This window comes from Sorex fumeus, unplaced genomic scaffold (assembly GCF_029834395.1).
Source record: "Sorex fumeus unplaced genomic scaffold, SorFum_2.1 ptg000063l, whole genome shotgun sequence".
NCBI classification, from domain to species: domain Eukaryota; kingdom Metazoa; phylum Chordata; class Mammalia; order Eulipotyphla; family Soricidae; genus Sorex; species Sorex fumeus.
The window spans coordinates 45,757,404-45,776,759 of NW_026606120.1; the positions used below are offsets into that span (position 1 = coordinate 45,757,404).

The 19,356-nt window shown below is 52.5% G+C and overlaps 1 protein-coding gene and 1 long non-coding RNA gene across 2 annotated transcripts; both read left to right on the forward strand.

Moving 5' to 3' along the window:
* Nucleotides 1–5,588: 5,588 nt before the first annotated feature.
* On the forward strand, nt 5,589–10,469 carry LOC130035569 (uncharacterized). The gene is made up of 3 exons (XR_008794246.1): nt 5,589–5,716; nt 7,714–7,889; nt 9,385–10,469. It is a non-coding gene; the product is annotated as an uncharacterized LOC130035569 (long non-coding RNA).
* Nucleotides 10,470–11,819: 1,350 nt separating this feature from the next.
* TLCD2 (TLC domain containing 2) lies at nt 11,820–13,911 on the forward strand. Its single transcript, XM_056126502.1, has 4 exons — nt 11,820–11,995; nt 12,175–12,257; nt 12,835–12,917; nt 13,459–13,911. Exons 1-4 carry the CDS (start codon nt 11,820–11,822, stop codon nt 13,909–13,911), a joined length of 795 nt encoding a protein of 264 aa, XP_055982477.1.
* The last annotated feature ends 5,445 nt before the right edge of the window (nt 13,912–19,356 follow it).

Sequence of the window (19,356 nt, forward strand, 5' to 3'; positions counted from 1 at the left end):
ACCTTTCTCTTCCTAACCTCTAAAGCTATGGTTTACGCTTTATGACTTATTTCTGATTTAGTTGTCTATGGTGAGACCCGGGAATCCAATTTTTTTTTTCTGTGCCAGGAATCAAACTCAGGGCCTCACACATGGCAGGCAAGGAGCCTAACACCGTGCCTCACCTTAGGCTCAGGAACCTGAATTCTTATTTATTTTGGTTTGGGGGCAACACTTGGCAATGCTCAGGCCTTACTGCTGTCCCTGTGCTCAAGGATCACTGTTGGCAGGGCTGAGGAGACCTTAAGTGTTGCCAGGATTGAACATGGTTGATGCATGCAAGGCAAGCGCTTTACCTGCTGTACTATCCATCTGGCCCAGGAATCTGAATTTGTAACAAATACCCCAGGTAATTTTAACGCAGGTAACTTGAAGGCTATCTCTTGAGATATGTACATATATAATATACATATATGTGCATATATATACACATGTGTAACAGCTTTATTAATTTAATTATAATTTATTTTATTAATTATAAATTAATTTAGAGGGTTTTCTGGGGGTCACATCTGGCGGTGCACAGGGGTTACTCCTGGCTCTGCACTAAGGAATCACTCTCAGTGGGGCTCAGGGGACCATATGATGCAGAGAGATTGAACCTGGGTCACAGATACGTGCAAGGCAAGCACCTTACCGGCTGTACTATCATTCCAGCCCCTCTGTAATAGCTTTATACCCAAATATTCCCTAAATCCCAGTCCAAGCACCCTGCACTATGGGGGATCTGGGACCAAATTATCCATATCCCTCCATCAAACTCAATATTGAGTTTCTTGGGACCTGAGAGATAATACTGGAGGAAGGTACTTACAGCTGGCAGACCCCGGTTCAATCCCAGCACTGCATGTGGTCTCCTAAGCACTGCCAGGGGGCACTCCTGAGCACAGAAACAGGAGTAGTCCCTGAGCACTGTTGAATATGGTTCCCATGGGGGCCATATCCAACAGTACTCATCTCTCATATATATGTATATATAATTTATTTATATATGCACCATGAAGCCTAGGTTTGGCCCTTGGCAACACATAATCCTTTGAGATTATGTGCTGCCACTGTATATATTTATATATGTATATATACATATACATATATATATATATAGAGAGAAATTCTTGGAGATTGGCTGGTTCTGCCCAGCAAATAGCCAAAATGAGTGAATTTGTCTCTTGATGATCCGAAAAGGAGAGGAGATTCATTAATGGTCCAGCTGATAGGAACTGTGTTGAATCAGGGCTTCTTTGGGGGCAGGGTGTGTGTTTGGGTCACACTGGCAATGCTCAGGGGCTTGGTGCTTGTGACTTGCTTCTGCTGGTGCTCAAAGGATTATGTGGTGCCAAGGGCCAAATCCAGGCAACATAGTGCAAAATGTGCATAAGGCCCCCGAGAGCTCCTCAACTTTTCCACTGGTGACCCCTTTTTGCCTGAGAAGTTTTTACATGACTCCAGGTATATGAATCATAAATTTATCTTAAAACAGATTTTGGTGCCCCCACCTTATCGAAAGGCCCCATATGGGGTCATGATTCACAGTTTAAGAAACTTTAAGAAGTGCTGGAAAAAATACATATATGGAAAAAAAAAGAAGTGCTGGAGCTGGAGTACAGAGAACAGGATGTTTGCCTTGTACACAGCCGACCCAGATTCAATCCCCAGCATACCATGTGTTCCCCCAAGGCCTACAGGAGTGATCTCAGATCAAAGCCAGGAGTTAGCCTGAGCACTGCCAGGTGTGCCCCCACCCCAAAGAAGCTAAGTGCTAGATGTTTCAAACTTAATTGGGTTTTCAATTTGTTCTGTTTTTGTAGTTCTTAGGTCACATCTGAGTGTTCAGGGACTACTCCTGGCTTTGTGCTTGGGTGGGGTCAGTCACTTCCATGGGTGCTGGCAGGGACCATCCAGTCCTGGATCAAACCAAGGTCAGTACATTTGAGCGAGGGCCTTAACCCCTATCCTATGTCTCCAATCTTCAAACTGAATATTTTTTAAAGTTCCAACAATAGGGGGGACTGGGATGATAGTACAGCAGGTAGGGTAGGGTGTTTGGCTGAGTACCATCTATGGCCAAAACAAACAAATTCCAACGACAGGGTCAGGCTCGGTGGTAGAACCATTTCTTCCTTGTGTAAGAAAGGCACCCTCTCCCCCACATAACAAACCACAATAAAATGAATTCTGAATTTTATTTACTTTACTTTTGGGCCATTCCCACCTGTGTCCAGGGCTTACTCCTGGCTCTGGTTCAGGGACAACCCCTGGTGGGGGTTGGGGAACTGTATGTGGTATTGGGGATTGAACCAGGGTCTGTCCCATGCAAGGCAAGTACCTACACCCTCCAAAATCTAAATTTTGTATTCACTGACATGTTTATGAGTAAAGTGAAATCCACAGATGTTGAGAATCTTCAGGGCCTTAGAGACAGTACAGCAGGTAAGTTGCTTACCTTGCATGCTGCTGACCTGGATTCTAACCCTGGCACATCATATGGCCTCAGCTCCATCAGGAGTGATCCCAGAGCCAGGAATAAGCCCTGGGCACTAATGGATGTGACCCCGCGCGTGTGCGCGCACACACACACACACACACACACACACACACCCCACAACACACCAAAAACAAACAACCTAAATAGAATCTTCATGAAGTTTACAACTGCTTAAGAGCTAGAATTTGTCTAACTAGGTGGGAAGGAATTGGCCCCCCAGGGATATATGGTAATGACTGGAGACTCTATTGGTTCTTAGAATGAGGAGGGAAGGGACTGGAGCAATAATATAGTGAGTAGGGGTACTTGTCTTGCTTTGGGCTATAAGCCCTGAGCACCTCTGGGTGTGGCCTAAAACACACACACACACACACAGAGATGCACGCTCACGCAGGCACACAGGGTGGGGCCGGAGAGGGTATTTGCTAATGGCACCTCATTGTCTACTAGTCTACGGATGTTTCTAGACATGCTACTATGTAGAAAATAGTCACCACAAGAAACCAAGAAACTACCCAAGTGCTGGAGACAGCACTCACCTTGCATCTGGCTTACTGGGTTGAATCCCTGAGACCTCACATGGTCTGCTGAGATCCGCCAGAAGTGATCCCGGAACACAAAACCATAACTAAGTGCCCCCAACTTCCCCCCTCCCGCCCCAAGAAATCATCCAGCAAAACTATCCAGAGCACTGAAGCTGAGAAACCACAGACTTCAAACCTGAGCTTTGCCCCTGTAGCATGGAAGGGGAAGGGAGTGAGAGTCAGTTAAGCAAACTGGAAAGAGGCCTTGGGTGGGAGTTGCCCGACTGCTATGCAGGGCTCTGGAGAATGGAGAATGGGGGAGCTAGTGAGAGTTCTTTCTTCCAAGCTTGGCCAAGGCCCTGCTCAGTTTCTCTCAGCCTTGCCAAGTCAGTTCTGGGACTTCACACTAAGATTGTCCTGGAGTGACCCTGACTCCCTGGTCAGGGCTGGGACAGGAACACTTCCCTGGGGTGTTTTTTTTTTTTTTTGCAAGAGTTCTCAGCCAAAGCCCCTGGTTGCAGGGCACAGAGATAGCAGAGACGCGAGGGCACGGGCCTTGCACATGGCTAACCTGGGTTTGATTCCCCTGGCACCCTATAGGGTCATCTGCCAGGAGTGACCCCTGAGCACTGCAGGGTGTGGCCCACCTCCAGCCACTACTGGAGTAAATGGGGCAACTCAAGAAAATCTCAGCAGGCCCAAGTCTGGGGAACAGAGAGGAGGGGGCAAGAATCTGGGCAGCAGGAGTGGGAACCGCTCCTCTAGGCTTGGGCCTCAGCTTCCAGGACCTTCCAGAGTCCTCATTCCTGAGGCATCCACACCCCAGCCCAGCGCAACACTATTCTGAGTGTCCCCAATACCGGCCTCCCCACTAGACCAGGGAGGGCGGGTGTGAGCTGACTCTGCCTACAGGAAATACCTAAAGTTCCAAGCCCAGAACCTCTGAACAACTACCCAGCAGATGGGGGGAGGGGAAGGAGTAGAGTTAGGAGGGGAGGGGAGAGGATGAGTCAAGAGGGTGCAATCTGGTCCCCCATATTTGGGGTTCCAGCGCCCAGTCCTCACCTCGGGAGGGGGTGGGGAAGGGGATGGCGCAGAGCCAGCCTAGAAGTGGATGTGGTAACAGCTGATTCGTCCCCTGAGGTCACACTTTCCAGTAACCAGCTGGGGTGGAAGGCAGGAAGTTTCCTTAAAGGCACACTGTTCGGAACGGAACGCAGGCTCCGCGTTCTGGAGCTCCTAGGAAGTAGAGCAGGCGTCACCGGCGGTTTTTAATGCACACCTTTCTCTCCGGCTTCATCCGCCTGGCTCGGCGACTCTCTACGCTCAGTTGGGAACTTGTGGGGAAGTCCTGGATCTCGGGCCTTCCAATTCCTCTCTCAAGGGATGTTCGGGACGCTAGGGCTACGCTGGAGCGGGGGGGGGGGGGGGGGGAGGTCCAGCCATGCCCCTTTAAATGAGCGGTTCGGCCGCTTTTGCCAAGTCATCGAGGTCCTTTCCGTCGGTGCCCATCCCCCGCCCCTCTTGGGCTCCGATTGGTCCCGGGGGGGAGGCGCAGCCTCTTCATTGGTCCCCATCTCCCAACGTGCTTCCCTAAGTAAGGCCTGGCCAGACGGCTCCGGAAGGGCGGGACAAATGGGGGTCCCTGGCAGCGCGTGGGCTTAGTGGCCAGTGGCACTTTGGCCCATGGTTACCAGTAAAGTTTCCGACCACACATTTTCTTCTGTCCTCAGCGGGAGCTGTGCTTCGAATCTTCCGTTAGGAAGTGGCTGCTTGAGATGCTCCGTCCCTCGACTGGGATGAAACTGAGCCGAGGCGGGTCTGAGATGCGTCGAAGCGCCTCTAAGTTAGGAAGGGCCCCCCGAGGAGGGGCGGCCGCATCTCGCTAGTGGAAGCTGGCACGAGGCGAGATGGGCAGTCCCTCGGCCGCTCCCTTACACCCTCGGCTGTACAGCCCAGCCCTGCGCCCTGCTTTCCGCTTCTGCCCCCCTCCCGGTGCTTGGCTTGTTCCACCTTTCCTTAGAGAACCGGCGCGTACTGCAGAGGTCGGCGAATCCGTCTGGGGGTTGCTAAAAGCAGCAGTGGCAGCCCCCAAAGGGAGGGGCCGTGCCCCTTTAAGGACTCGGTCGGCTGAATTCCGAGACGAGTTTAAAAATGCCAACTCACAGAGCGCGCGGGATTCTGGGAGCGAGCGCCGGGCCGGGAACTACATTGGCCGGTATGCACTGCGGACGCCCGCCTTGACTTCCTTCTGCTCTTTAGGACCAGGCTTTGACGTAGCACTCCCCGAAGCCAGCCGCCCGGGCGGAGGGCCGGACCGCACCTGTCCGCGCATTGGCCGGCCGCCGGGCTGAGGGGCGGGGCTTAGCGCGGTTCCCCTCGCTGAAGGGGTGGCCTCGTTGCCAATCAGAGCTGAGCCGGCCGGGGAGGCGGGACCGGAGTGGAGTGCCGGCGGCCCCCGGGGGGTGTGGCCACGCTGCCCGGCGGTGGGCGGTGATTGGCTCGGGGCGGTGCACTCGCAACTCGTGCGTCACGACGCCGCCAGCTGATCGGAGACAGGAGCCGGTGTGTGCTGGGCGCTGGGAGAGACAGCGCCGCCGGCCGTGGGGGACGGACGCACTGGCTCGCTCCCCTACCCTCTGCACCCCTCCACCCCACCCAGCACCAGGTGGGTGTGAGCTGGGGGTCCCGGCCGCACAGGAGGGGGACCGTGCTAACGGGGTGTGAGGGGGAAAGTGGGGGCTTGGCGGCCACACCCTGCCCTTCCGGGGGAGGGGAGAGAGGGCGGCGGGGGGCAGGGGCGCTCCCGGGAAGAGGGGCCGGGACTGGTTGGAGTGGCATGTCAGGAGATTTAAAGGAAAGAGTTCGGGACAGGAGTCGTGGCGGACGGGCTTGCGGGTAGCTGGGGGGAAGATGAGGGGCCGAAGGACTGGGGGCGCCCAGCGCCGGCGCCCTCTGGTCCAAGGATACGGGAGTTGGCCTCCCAGCTTGGGGAGAATCTGGACTAATTTGGGATCGGGGAGTTGCTTTGCCTTTCCCGGCACTCACTGGTCGGGAGCCAGTTGAACGCTCTGGCAGGGAAGGGGTCTCTGGGCGGGCCGGCCCCTCCTGTCTGCCTCCTGGAGATGTTATGTAAGTGGGGAGGGGGAAAGAGTAGGGGGCGGCGAGGCAGGGCCTTATGCAACTCGAAGGTTAGGATTTCACCGCGGTGGGTGGAGGGGAGCCGGCAGGAGGAGGGCCTGGAAACTCTGTAACACCCCCCACCCGCCCAGCCTAACTGACCGTCTTGGGCAGAGAGAAGGTCACCTCTGCACCTCCCCCCAGACTGTTCGGTTGTGGGGCCCCTAGCCCTGACTTGGCCCTGACCGCCTGAGAAGCGGGCTGGCCGGGTGGGGCGCCTGGGTTAGTCATCACTGGGCTCCCTCGATCCCCACCTCTGGCCAACTCTTGGCCCCTCCCCGTGGCCTCCGGCTAGGGTATCGCCCCCACCTCCCTCCGGCCTCAGTTCGCAGCTCCAACTCCTTTGGCCTGTCATCCTGTCTGTCAGGCTGGGATAGGAGCTGTCAGAGTGCCAAAGGGTTGATGGAGCAGCTGGTCAGAGGGTCAGTGCCCTGGGCCACCCCGCCCAGCAGCCAAGGGCACCTGCTTGGCACAGACTCTCAGCCTCCGGGTTCTAGGGGCTAACAGAGCAGGCTCAGACTGAGGAAGCTGCTCTGGTCACCTAAGGAACAGAGGGGACCGCAGAGTTCATGCCTCCCGAGAGGATTTGGTCATTTGAAAACCTCCCACCCACACCCTGATCTTTCCAGCGCTCGAGTACAGAAATTTCAAGGACCATCTTGGCCCCAAGTCCGGGCCATGCCCTTGGGCAGAGTCGGTACAGACCGTCCTTCCGGGGCTCCGGGTCCTCAAGCCTGCCACGCCCCCAGCCCCCTCCTTGGGCCATGCTGCAGGGCCCCGGCTTTTCCTGCTGATTCATGCGTTGGAACTGTGGGGGCGGGGCTTGGAACTTGGAACAAAGTTCAGACATGGAGGGGCCGGCAGACAGCCTGGAATTCATACCAGATGTACCCGGAATGCGCAACCGGAATGCCTGGCATTTGAGAGTCCTGGGGAAGCTGCCCAGCCACCCTGCCCATACCTCCCGCCACTCCTGCATTTGGTCGCCTTGTTTTGTCCTCACTGCCGCAGGACCCTCTGCCGAAGGTCTTCCAAACTTGACACCTCCTCCCTTCCTGACTCTTCCCCTGATGTAGGCCCCCAAATTCTTCTTCCAGCTGGACTGATCACTGAACTCACAATTTGGGACCTCACGTCCAACTTTCTGCCCCTCTCTGGAGAACCCGCAGGCAGGGTGTGTCCTGGCTACTGCCCTCTCCATGCTGAGAAGGGTGGAGGGCCCCCTTGTGTAGCTGCAGTGAAGTGGGTGAACGCAGGCCTGGGTTTCTGGAGTCTTCAGTTCTAAAAGGAGCAGAGGGAGTATATCTAGCGAAGCAAGTGCTCCACACTGACGTCAGCAGCTCCTGCCCACCCAGGGAAGGGCCAGGCAGCCTTCATTGGAAAATTAAGCCTCTGCTGGAGCTAGGCTTTGATGGCTACTGGGACAGGGTCCTTGTGCTCTGCTCTGCTCAGATCTTTCCCTTTTTGTCTCCCTTTTCCTTTTAGGAGCCGGTACCTCCCATGTCCTCACCTGGCTGAGCCGCAGTAGTTCTTCAGTGGCAAGCTTTATGTCCTGACCCAGCTAAAGCTGCCAGTTGAAGAACTGTTGCCCTCTGCCCCTGGCTTCGAGGAGGAGGAAGAGGAGGAAGAAGATAAGGAGCTGCCTTTCCCTCATCTGGAAGGTGATAGAACTGGGGGTGGGAAAGTCTGAACAGTGTGGGTGATGATGCCTATTGAGAAAGGGGAGCCTGTTTAGTTGGTTTATTTGGACGGAAGGGGAAAGGCTATACCTGGTGGTGTTTGGGGAACAGATGGTGCTAGGAATCAAACCTGGGGGTCTCACATTGCAAAGCCCTTTGGGCCATCTCCCAACCCCAAGCCATGTTCAACTAGAAAGCCTCTACTCAGATTTTCCCTGAAGGACAGCAGTTTTATATTAGAGACTTTGGCTGAATTGGGGAGTAGATGATTCTAACAACCCAAAGTTTATTAGTCTGTGTAAGTAGGCAAAAAGGGATCATGGCAAATTCTGTCTACTCGCTTTATGTAGGGTTGTTTTGTTTTGCTTTTGGTTTTTTGTCACACCTGGCAATGCTCAGGGGTTACTCCTGGATCTGTGCTCAGGAATTACTCCTTGCGGTGCTTAGGGGACTATATGGGTTGCTGGGGATCGAACCCAGGTCAGCCGAGGCAAGTGTCCTACGTGTTATACCATTTCTCCAGCTCCCTGTAGATTCTTTTATGACCATCGTTCCTGACTCCCCATTCTTTCCTTGACCTTTCTAGGTGAGGTCCTCGTTAGGGAACTCCAATCTGAGTAGTCTGTTCTGCCTCTCCTATATTTCCTTTGACTGGCCCAGCCTGATGCACAGGGAGACTGTGAGGACCCTTTAGATCTCCTGCCTCAGCTTCTCTGCCTAAGAAATGTGGAATCATCCAATCGAGTACACAAGAGGGAGTCAAAGTCCACTGGTGCAGACTCAGCCTGGGCTCTCCTGCTGTGGGTGGGCACGTGACAGCTTTCTCATAGGCCGTTGCCCTCACCCCTGGAGCTGGGGGGCAGTGGCATGGTTGGGTAAGAGTTAGGGTTAGATCAAAGCAAGGGGCTAGTAGTTGCATAATCTACACCGTTCTCCCACCATGGGAGGGGGGCCTCAGGCTTCCTCCACTACCCAGGGTAGGACTGCAGCCCCTTGTCACTGTTTCTTCCCTTGCTTCTATTCTAGTCTGTGAGGGCCAGAAATGATCCCTTCCAGCAACCCGCATCATTAGACTTGGGGAAGTCATACCCCCTTCAGGGCATCAAGCAGTGTAAACCTAGTTCCCCCCAGCCTCTGATCCAGCCTCACGGTTGGGCTTGGGTGGTTCTGCCTTGACCTAGTCTCCCTGCCAGAAGTAGCCAAGTTCAGGGGCGACAGGAAGCTATTTATTCCGTTTGTGGAAAGAGGTGTGCAGGGGGCTAGGACTCATACTTCATGTAGGAGTAACAGAGAGTGCAGGGTGGAGGTGAGAAGTAGACCTTTGAACCCTGCCTTTCTGCACCCTAAGTTGGCTGTGTGTGGGACTGCGGATGAGGGGGTGGGTAGACCGAGTATGCTCATAGGCTGCAACAAAGATCACTCTGTCCTTGGACATTGCTTCCGTCCTTTCTCCCCCTCCTTGCTTTACTGGACACAGTGTCTTCCTCCAGCCCTGGGTATGTGACTTTGTCATGGAGCAGAGATGAGGAAGAGCAGCCTGGGGAAACAGAAGCAGGCAGAAGACCAATAAAGGACCAGGCATCCTGCAGAGGGACCCATAAATAAAGGCCAGAAGCACGCCAGCAGGGGAGGACCACCAGCCTCCATCACCACGGACAAGCCTCCAGCCATGTATTTCATTCATCACCACCTTTTCTGGCTCCCTCGGAGCTCTGGGACCCTGCTAAAGTGCCTTGTGACTCCATCCTCCTTCCACCTTTCCCCGACCCTGTCATTTATATATACGCAGCTTCATGGAGCAAGAGCCAGCTGCGAAGGGACAAACACAAGAATTTCCTAGAAGAAAGTCAAATGATTAAAACCATGAAAAATGTTTGTTTCATTACTAATTAAAGGAAGGCAAATAGGATTGAAGGCATTTCCTCATAACAGTAACAGAAAACGAGACCCAGTTATTGGCAAATAATTACTAACAAGTCCATTCACTGCCTATGGGAGGTTTGAATATACCTTTCTTGAGTGTTAATTTGGTAATATGTGTGAAATACCCTAAGTTTTGTATGGCCTTTGGCCTAGGACGTCTACATTTTGGAATATATCTGAAGAAAATAATTAAAGATTTAGTTATAAGATATTCATCTCAGCATTGCAATAGAGACAAATGGAAAGCAACTGTTTAATTAGGAATTCATCTCTTTTCTGCTATAATGGAAATTTGCAATAGGGGATTGCTTAAGTAAATTATTATATATCCAGCCAGATGGTGGAGTACTGCACAGCCATTAAAAGTCCTGCAGAAGAACATTTGACTGGAAAGAAAAATGTTCCTTGAATATTAAAAAGGTTATAAAATAGTATGTATTCTACAATTGCTTTTTAAAAATATGGGTGTATACTTGTCTACATCAAGCATAAAAAAGACTAAGGGCATACTCCAAAATGTTACCAGTAGTTATTATCTTTGAAGGGTGGAAAAAGTGTCATTTTCCTCTTTGGTTTTTCCTTACTATCCAAATGTTCCATATTATGTATGACTTTCATGTAATAAAAAACGTAAATATTCGTGTCATTGAAAGTTTTTTGGAGAGGCGAGTGGAAGGATGAGGGATGCCCTCAGACCTCAGATTATGGGGTTTTGGTGGAGGAAGGGGGATGTGAGGATGTTTGAGGGAGCCTGTAATGATTTATGAAGTTCTTTCCTTATGAGTAGCTGGGATCTACCCTCTCTGCATACAGGAAATGGCTCAGAATCGCTGCTGGCCCTTGGCCACTTAAGGAGGTGTGGAGCTCAGTAAGGAAAATGTGAAAATCCATCTCAGCACACTTCCAAGAATGGGGGTGGGGATGGGGTACATTTTCTCTTCCAAGCTGAAAGGTTCTAGAATCCTAAATGTTCTGCTGCTAGAAGCAAGATGAGCCTCTTTATTTATTTATTTATTTATTTATTGGGGGCGGGGTGCTCAGGAATCACGCTGGCGGTGCTTGGGAAGACCAAATAGGGTGCTGGAGATCAAATCCTTGTTGGTCTTGTGCAGGGCAAGCATCCTACCCAAGGCACTATCGGTCTGGCCTGAGTAAGGGTCTTTTATTCATCCCCCATATAGAGATAACCCCGAGTGACCTCTCCTCGACGCCTCTGATGGGGAGGAGATTCTATCTCCACTGGGCCGAGGGGAGGGTACTTTTCCCAGGGAGCGCTCCGGGGTTCCCTTTCGCCTCCACTTCCTAGAGACCAGACTCTGAAGCCATCGACAGACCTCTCGCCCAGAATAGGTTGGGGCTCCCAGAGTCGCTGCTCCAAAACCAGGGCGGGAGGAGGGGGGCTGACTCCCGGGCAGAGACGCCTCCTCCCTGGCTGCTAGAGCCCCGCGGGGAGAGTGCGGGCAGTGCCGAGGCGAGGCTGAAGCAAGAGGGCGTGGGTTTGCGCTGGCCTCTTCGGGTGAGTGTGGGCTGGGTGGGTGGACTGCCGGGCCGTGAGAGGTCAGCCCAGGAACGGTGAGAGTTAGTGGGGCGGGGCGTCCGGGCGCGCCGAGTGCGAGGAGCAGCCCCCCTCGGCAATCCAGAGGGGCTCAGAGCGCGCGCCGCTGGCGGAGACCCCGGTCGGCCCCCCGGAAGCGCCCCCTGGGCCGGGCGGTCTGCCCAGGTGCCCCAGACCCCCAGCTGTCCACGCCGTGCTGGGGCGGGGCGCGATCGGTTGCCGTGGCTCCAGGGGCGGTGGCCCCGCGCCTGCTCCAATCGCCGCCGGGCGCAGGGACCCGGGCGTGGACCAGTCCTGGAAAAGTTCGGCGGGTTCCGAGGGCGGGGCGGGGGGAGCCCAGGGACCCGGCCCCGCGGGACAGCGGGCGCACAGTCTCCGCAGGGGGCGTCGGAGCACGGAGGACTCTTCCAGACCTCGCCCGGCCGCCGCCCACCATGGAGCCCCTGGGGCTTCTCACCACCGGCGCCTCCTTCGTCGCCTTCCGAGGGCTGCACTGGGGGCTTCAGCTGCTGCCCACGCCAAAATCTGCTGCTCGGGACCCTTGGAAGTGGCGCAACATCTGTGTCTCGCTGGTGCACAGCCTGCTCACCGGGGCCGGGGCGCTGCTCGGGTGCGGGATTTAGAGGTTGGGGAGGCTCGGGGTGAGGGCGCCGAGGTAGGAGGCTGAACGCAGAAGGGCCCGGCGTGCGCCGGTAGTATCCGGGCATGGACGTGAGGGGGGGCGCACGCGCAACGGGAGGCGGGGAGCCGGAGCCGCAGGACCCTGACGCTGACCCCCATTTCCTTCAGGCTGTCACTCTACCCTCGGATGATTGCCGACCCGATTCGTGGCCACCCGCCTGGGGCCCTGGTGCTGGTGGCTGTATCTGTAGGTAAGTCTGCAGGGAAAAGTCTGGACTCGTTTTGGGGGAGGGGACCACCTACCCAGGCAATTCCAGTCCCAGTCACTCTCCTCTGCCCTTGTTAAAGATTGGGGGAGGGCTGCCAGAGCGATAGGGTAGTGGATAGGGCGCTTGCATTGCACTCAGCTGACCCAGGTTTGATCCTCAGCATTGCATATGCTCCCCCGGCACTGCCAGGAGTAATTCCTGAGCAGAGAGACTGGAGTAACCCCTGAGCACCTCCGGGTGTGAACCAAAAACAAAAACACAACACAGACTTGGGGATCTTGGAGCTGGAGCATTAGTACAATGGGTTGGGCGCTTGCTTTGCATGAGGCTAACCCAGTTCAATCCTCCAAATCCCATGTGCTCCCTTGAGCACTGTCTCAGGAGTGTATGCCTGCATGCAGAGCCAGGAATAACCCCTGAGCATTGCCAAGTATGGCCCCCAAACTAAACAAAGATCGGGGCGGCCTTTTTTGACCTAAACTAAACCGAATAAGTAAATAAGCTAGTTAAATTAAATAAATAAGCCTTAACACCACTGTCGTCTTCTTGCCACCCCCAGGTTATTTCCTGGCTGATGGAGCTGACATTCTGTGGAACCAGACTTTGCGTCAGGCCTGGGATCTTCTCTGTCACCATCTGGTGGTGAGATTCTGGGGGAGGGGAGACTGAGAGGAAGGCATGTCTAGTGTGGGGCTCCCAATCCCAATCTCTCCTCCGCTGCCTGGCCTCGGGGATTCCAGAAACTCAGATCCCAACCCTGGGCTGAATTGGAGCCATAGGCTTGATTGCTGTTAGCACTGGGAGTGTGAGCACTGCCCACAAGGTCTGGATCTCCGCTTGTGACTAATGGCAGCAACGTTGAATATGGAGCTTTTCTGAGAAGGGGAAGAGGATGAATGATAATGAAAGGACGGGAAGTGGGGGATGGGACGGTGCAGCTGGGGGACTCAAGTGGAGACTCAGGTCCACCTCAGCACCACAGCAGCACCCAGCCTCGGGTCTGGTTGTTTTAAGGCCTTTCCGGTTCCCAGCATAATGATAAGCATAAAGGTTGGGTATTGGGGGGCTGTGTGTGCCATGTAGTGCTTTGGGTGGCCACACTTGGGCACTGCAATACTGGGACGTTATGGGCGGCAGGTGACAGAACACCCTTGACCCCTGACATCTGACCCTGGTCCTCCAGGTAGTCAGCTGCCTCAGCACCGCCATTCTGTCCAGTCACTACGTGGGCTTCTCTGCGGTGTCTCTGCTCCTGGAGCTGAACTCGGCCTGCCTGCACCTGCGGAAATTGCTGCTGCTTTCTCGAAAAGCCCCATCCCTGGCTTTCAGCATGGCCAGCTGGGCCACTCTGGTCACTCTAGTCCTCTTTCGCCTAGTGCCCCTAGGGTGGATGTGTCTGTGGCTGGCCCGGCAGCACCGAGAGGTGCCTCCTGCCCTGGTTGTCCTTGGTGTCGTGGGACTGTTCACTGTCGGGATCATGAGTATCGTACTGGGTGTCCGAATTCTGATCAGCGATGTCCTGAAGTCTCGACCTCACCTGTCCGTGTCCGGGCACAAGAAAATTCCAGGTATGGGGGCCTGTTGTGATGGTGAGCGTGTCGCCAGAGATGTGTCCGCTTTTAGCATGAGAGACTAGTGAGGAGCCTCAGGCATCTCCTCCTGCTGTCCTGGGGAGGTAAGAACCACACAAGAAGATGGGAGTCTCCAGTGCACAGTCCCCCATGGCTGATTGGATCTCCAGTATCTCAGTTCCTCTTCCAGTCAATTCCTCCCTCTCTCCCCTCTTCTGAGAGGATATGATGAGACTTTTGGGGAGCAGGGGTGCTTGGGCTCTTGGTGACACAATCCGGTCACCACATCACTGCCGTTTCCTGCAAACCAACTTGAGATACAACCAGTGCCGCCAACAAGAGTGGCAGGAAGTATGAAGCTGGATGAAACCACCAGTGGAAACAAACTATTTCATGTGGGGTCCAGGAGGAGGGCTTGGGTTATTTATACTCAATGCTGTTCAGGATTTACTTCTGGCTTTAAGCTTGGGGATCACCCCTGGCGGGGCTCAGGGGACCATATGGGGTGCCAGGAATTGAACTGGAATCAGCTGTGATCAAAGCTGTGATCAAGGCCTTGCCCACTCCTCTACTGTCTCTCCAGCCCAACTCTTAGAGCATGGACAGAAGAAGACAGGTGAGATGAGGAGCAGGGAGGGTCTGAGGGAGGAGTGACCTCTCTGACATTCTGGCCACTGGAAGCAGCCCCAGAGTGCTCCTTGTAGACAGGAGTGATGGACATAATAGTTGCCAAGGGCAAGAAGAACCTGGGCCCCAGCAATTGCTGCTGCTCTTTCCAGTTCTCAAAGCCCCACCATTGTGTTTGCATGTAGCTCCACTCCCATGGCCAGAATCAGCCTTTTTAGTGTTTTTAGTATATTGTGACCTTTTCAAAGGAAAATGCAGTTTCAGTTTTTGGAAGGTTGATGGTGAGGCCACACCCGTGGTGCTTAGGGACTAATCCCAGCTCTGTGCTCAAGAGTCCATTCTTGGCAGTGCTCAGGGAAACCATTTGTGGTGCTGGGGATTAAACTGGGGTCAACCTCCTGTGAGGCAAGTGCCTTAACTTCTATATGATCTCTAAAATGCAGCCCTGAAAATGCAGACTTTTTTGGGGGGTGGGGTTTGGGCCACATGCAACTGTGCTCAGGGCTATTTTCTGCCTCTGTGATCAGGGGAACATATGTGGTGCCAGGAATTCAACCAGTGTCCACCTCATGTGAGGCTGGTGCCTTGCGCCCTGTATTATCTCTCTAGCCTGTAAAATGCAGACTCTTCAAGGAGTGAGCTTGGAGCTGAGACAGTCTTCTTAGAACAATACTGAAATCCAGAGCTTTCGCAAGGCCTCGAACACCAGGTTCTAGGTGACAGGGCAGGGTCACCTCGACTCAGGCTCACAGGAGGGTGGGGACAGACATATAATGCAGGTTACGTTCTCAGGCTGCTGCAGGAGTAAGAATTATTTGACTTTGGGGCTGGAGCGATAGCACAGTGGGTAGGGCGTTTGCCTTGCACGCAGCTGACCTGGGTTCTATTCCCAGCATCCCATATGGTCCCCTCAGCACCGCCAGGAGTAATTTCTGAGTGCAGAGCCATGAGTAACCACTGAGCATCTCTGGATGTGACCCAAAAATCAAAAAAAAAAAGAAAAAAAAGAATTATTTGACTTTCCTGAGACTTGTTCAATTGTTTGCAAATTCCACCTTCCGCCTCCGCAACTACACAGTAGTACACCGAAAGATATAACTCCAAGTCCTTCTCAAAGAAAATACATGAGAAAAAGCAAGAGACAGGACGATGGGGGCCCCCAGACTACTCCTGGTGATTCTTGGCCCACCAGTTCGTGCAAGGTACAAGGATGTCGTTGCTGGTGGAAGCTCCCCTGGGTGACTTATGCGAAGTTGTGGGGAGGGAAGTAGCAGCCTCGAGAAGGAAATCTACCACTTTCTCTTTGTTCACCTGAGTCACTCTTAGGAAACCACCTGGGTGATTTAGGACTGGGGAAAATACTGCGGTGAGCCCCTGCATGGTACAGACGTAATGTCTCACCAGCCCCAGGGGGCAGCTGTCAAGTTGCACTTGAATCTACTTGTCCTGCTCGGCGTGGGCATGGGATATGGTCCCTGCCACCCAATTCCTTTTCTTCTTTTTCTTTTTTGTTTTTGGGCCACACCTAGGAGTGCTCAGGTTTTACTCCTGGCTCTGTGCTCAGTAATCACTCCTGGTGGGACTTGGGGGACCATATGGGGTGCTGGGGATCGAACCTTGATTTGGCTGTGTAAAAGGCAAGTGCCTTATCCACTGTACTATCTCTCTGCCCCCCCATCTTGGTTTTATTACATCCCAAGAACTCATTGCCAGGGACCTCCCTAACTATCTGCCTGCTTTGGTATAATGCTACTCATGCTCTATGCAGTGCTGGCAATTACCAGCTTACCCTGGCAGTGCTGGAGAGGGGGGGAAGGGTGACACCTCTAGGACTAGACCCAGTGGTGCCAGGGATCAAACTGAGGTTAGCTGCACCTCAAACCCCATACTATCTCCCTGGCTCTGAGATTTAAAAAAAAAAAATATATATATATATACATACTTCCTCCCAAAAATCTGAAATAGTGAACTAGAGAGAATTCAATAGACTGAATACATGTTTTGCATATGGCACCCCCAGTTAGATTCCTGGCACTGCATAATCCCCACCCCCAATATTGCAGAACAGCGACCTCAAGCATCCATGGGCATAACCCAGAAAACAAAACCAACTGAAATAGAACAAACAACATGATACAGAAATAGGTTGAAGAGCAAATAGAGACAAATATTTGTTGCATAGAAGAAGGAGTGGCAAAGAGATGGAGGGTGAGACACAGCATCCTTGGCAGAGAAACTAAGAGACTATGGGAGCTGCTAAGAGGAATCAAAATCATGTAATTGGTAAAATGATGATAAACAAGGAGGACAGAAAAAAATGGAAATGAAGCTAGCTGGAAGAGACCTCGAGGTGGAAAGCACTGTCTTACAGAAATAATGAGTGACAAGGAGTGCTGAGACTCGGGAGAGAAGGCGGCTTGAGGTAGATAGGGAGAGGAGAGAAATGGAGAGGAGGGTTAGCTTTGTCAAGGGAGCTGAGAAGCAGAAAAGCAGAAGGTGGAGGAGGCAGTTGATGGAAAGATTCATGGACATAAAAAGAAAGCTGGAAGCATGTTGAGAAGGAGATGTGCAGAAAAGCCAGGGACAAGCAGATGCAGAGCAAAACACAAAGACAGGTGGACAGCAGCTGGTCAGCAGAGACGGATGGCAGAGGTGAGGAAAAGGCAGAAGAAGGAATGTAAATGGAGATCAAGAATAGGCAATGGGGGGCTGGAGCAATAGCACAGCGGGTAGGGCATTTGCTTTGCACACGGCCGACCCGGGTTCCATTCCCAGCATCCCATATGGTCCCCTGAGCACTGCCAGGAGTTATTCCTGAGTGCAGAACCAGGAGTAACCCCTGAGCATCGCTGAGTGTGACCCAAAAAGAAAAAAAAAATAGGTAATGGGACTAAGCAGGAAAGGGAGAGTACCAGAGTATTAAATACCTAAAGTGGGGACCAAGAAACAAACAAACAAACAAATAGGGGGAAAAAACAGAGATAAAGCAAGATAAAAGGGGACGTGGCTCTGTGGTAGAACAGATGTTTTACATGTGTTGATCCTGGTATCATCAAGTGTCATCCCTGGCCCAGCCACAACAAAGAAATGACTGAGACAGAGAAGTAAATGATGTGGTCGGAGAGATAATATAGCAGATAAGGTGCTTGCCTTGCACACAGCTAATCAGGGTTCCGTTGCAGCATCCAATATAGTCCTGTGAGCACTGCCAAGAATAATTCCTCAGTGCAGAGACAGGAGTAACCCCTGAGCATAACAGAATATGCCCTCCCTCAGAACAAAAAAAAAGGAAAAAGAAATGAGAGAGGGAATTATAAGATATCCCCCTCACAAATTTTAAAATTTACTTGGAGGGGCTGGAGCAATAGCACAGCGGGTAGGGCGTTTGCCTTGCATGCAGCCGACCTGGGTTCTATTCCCAGCATCCCATATGGTCCCCTGAGCACCGCCAGGGGTAATTCCTGAGCGCAGAGCCAGGAGTAACCCCTATGTATTGCCGGGTGTGACCAAAAAGCAAAAAAAAAATAATAAAATAAAATTTACTTGGATAAGATATTCCCATCACAAATTTTAAAATTTACTTGGGGGTAGACAATCCCCATCAGTGCTCAGGGCTTAACTTACTCCTGGTTCTGGGCTCAGGTGTCACTCCTGGGAGAGCTCAGCAGTCCGTGTGTGGTGCCAGGGATCACACCCAGATCATCTGTGTGCAAGACAAGTGCCCTACCTGCTGCACTATCTGTCTGGCCCTGCCATCATAAAATCTTTTTGTTGTTGTTGTTTTTTGAGGTTTTATTTGGGGAGACATACCTGGCAGTGTTCAGAACTTAGTCCTCATTCTGAGTTCAGGGATCATTACTTGTGGGGCGCGGGGGACCATATGGGGTACCTACGCACTTGTACTCTCTCAAACAACTTTCTCTCCTGGTGTCCAGCTGACACTGCCTGAAGACAGGGATGAATTTTGATGTTATTGAGTAAGTTTGTCAGGGATGATGTGGCCCAGACATAGATGATGGGAATCAATAGAACTGATCTCAAGTTCTAGAAAACAGAATCACAAAAGGCAGAGATCGGCAATTGTTCATTTGATCCAATGGGGTGGATCCCCACGGAGTGCCGTGCTCCTTGAGACTACCCCTGAGTCTCCTGAGCTAGTGCCTGACTCCTGTTTCTCTTCTGGCAAACCAGACAGGCTTTCCTGGATGCAGGAAATTGGCATTTGATGGTCTCCGAACAGGCTCCCCATCAAAAATTAGTAAACTGCTATGCAAATGATTGCATCAGTCTTTTGTGAATGTGTTGTTCTGCAGTCTTTTTTTGGCTCCAGAGGTATCTTGGTTTATAATGCAGTGTGGGCTTGTGAAAGCTTTGCTTTGGAAAGGTGTTCTGTTGGCACAAAGGTTTTTGAACCACACCCAACTGTGCTCGGGGATTACCCCTGACATTGCTCAGAGGGACCACAAAAGGTGCTCAGGATTGAACCTAAATTGGATGCCCTGCTTACTGTACTGTCACTCTGGGCCCAGAACTAGGGCCCTAAAATGTTCTAAGATCCCTTACTACTTAAAAAAAAAAGCTACTTTATTTAGGAGAGAGAACTTAAGAGAATCGATTCAGTCAAGGTTGAGTAATTTTCAGTAACCAGAGTTGAAACCAAAAGCGTGTTAGAAAAATCTGTCTTTTTATGTTTTCATTTGGAGACCTCATCCTGCAGTGTGTGGGGGCAACTCCCATCTCAGTGCTTAGGTACTCCTTTTTTTCATTTGTTTCTGGGCCACATCTGATGGTGCTCAGGGATTACTCCTGGCTCTGAGCTCAGGGATCTCTCCTGGTCAAGCTCAGGGACCATTTGTGTGCCGGGATTGAAACCCAGCTGGCTA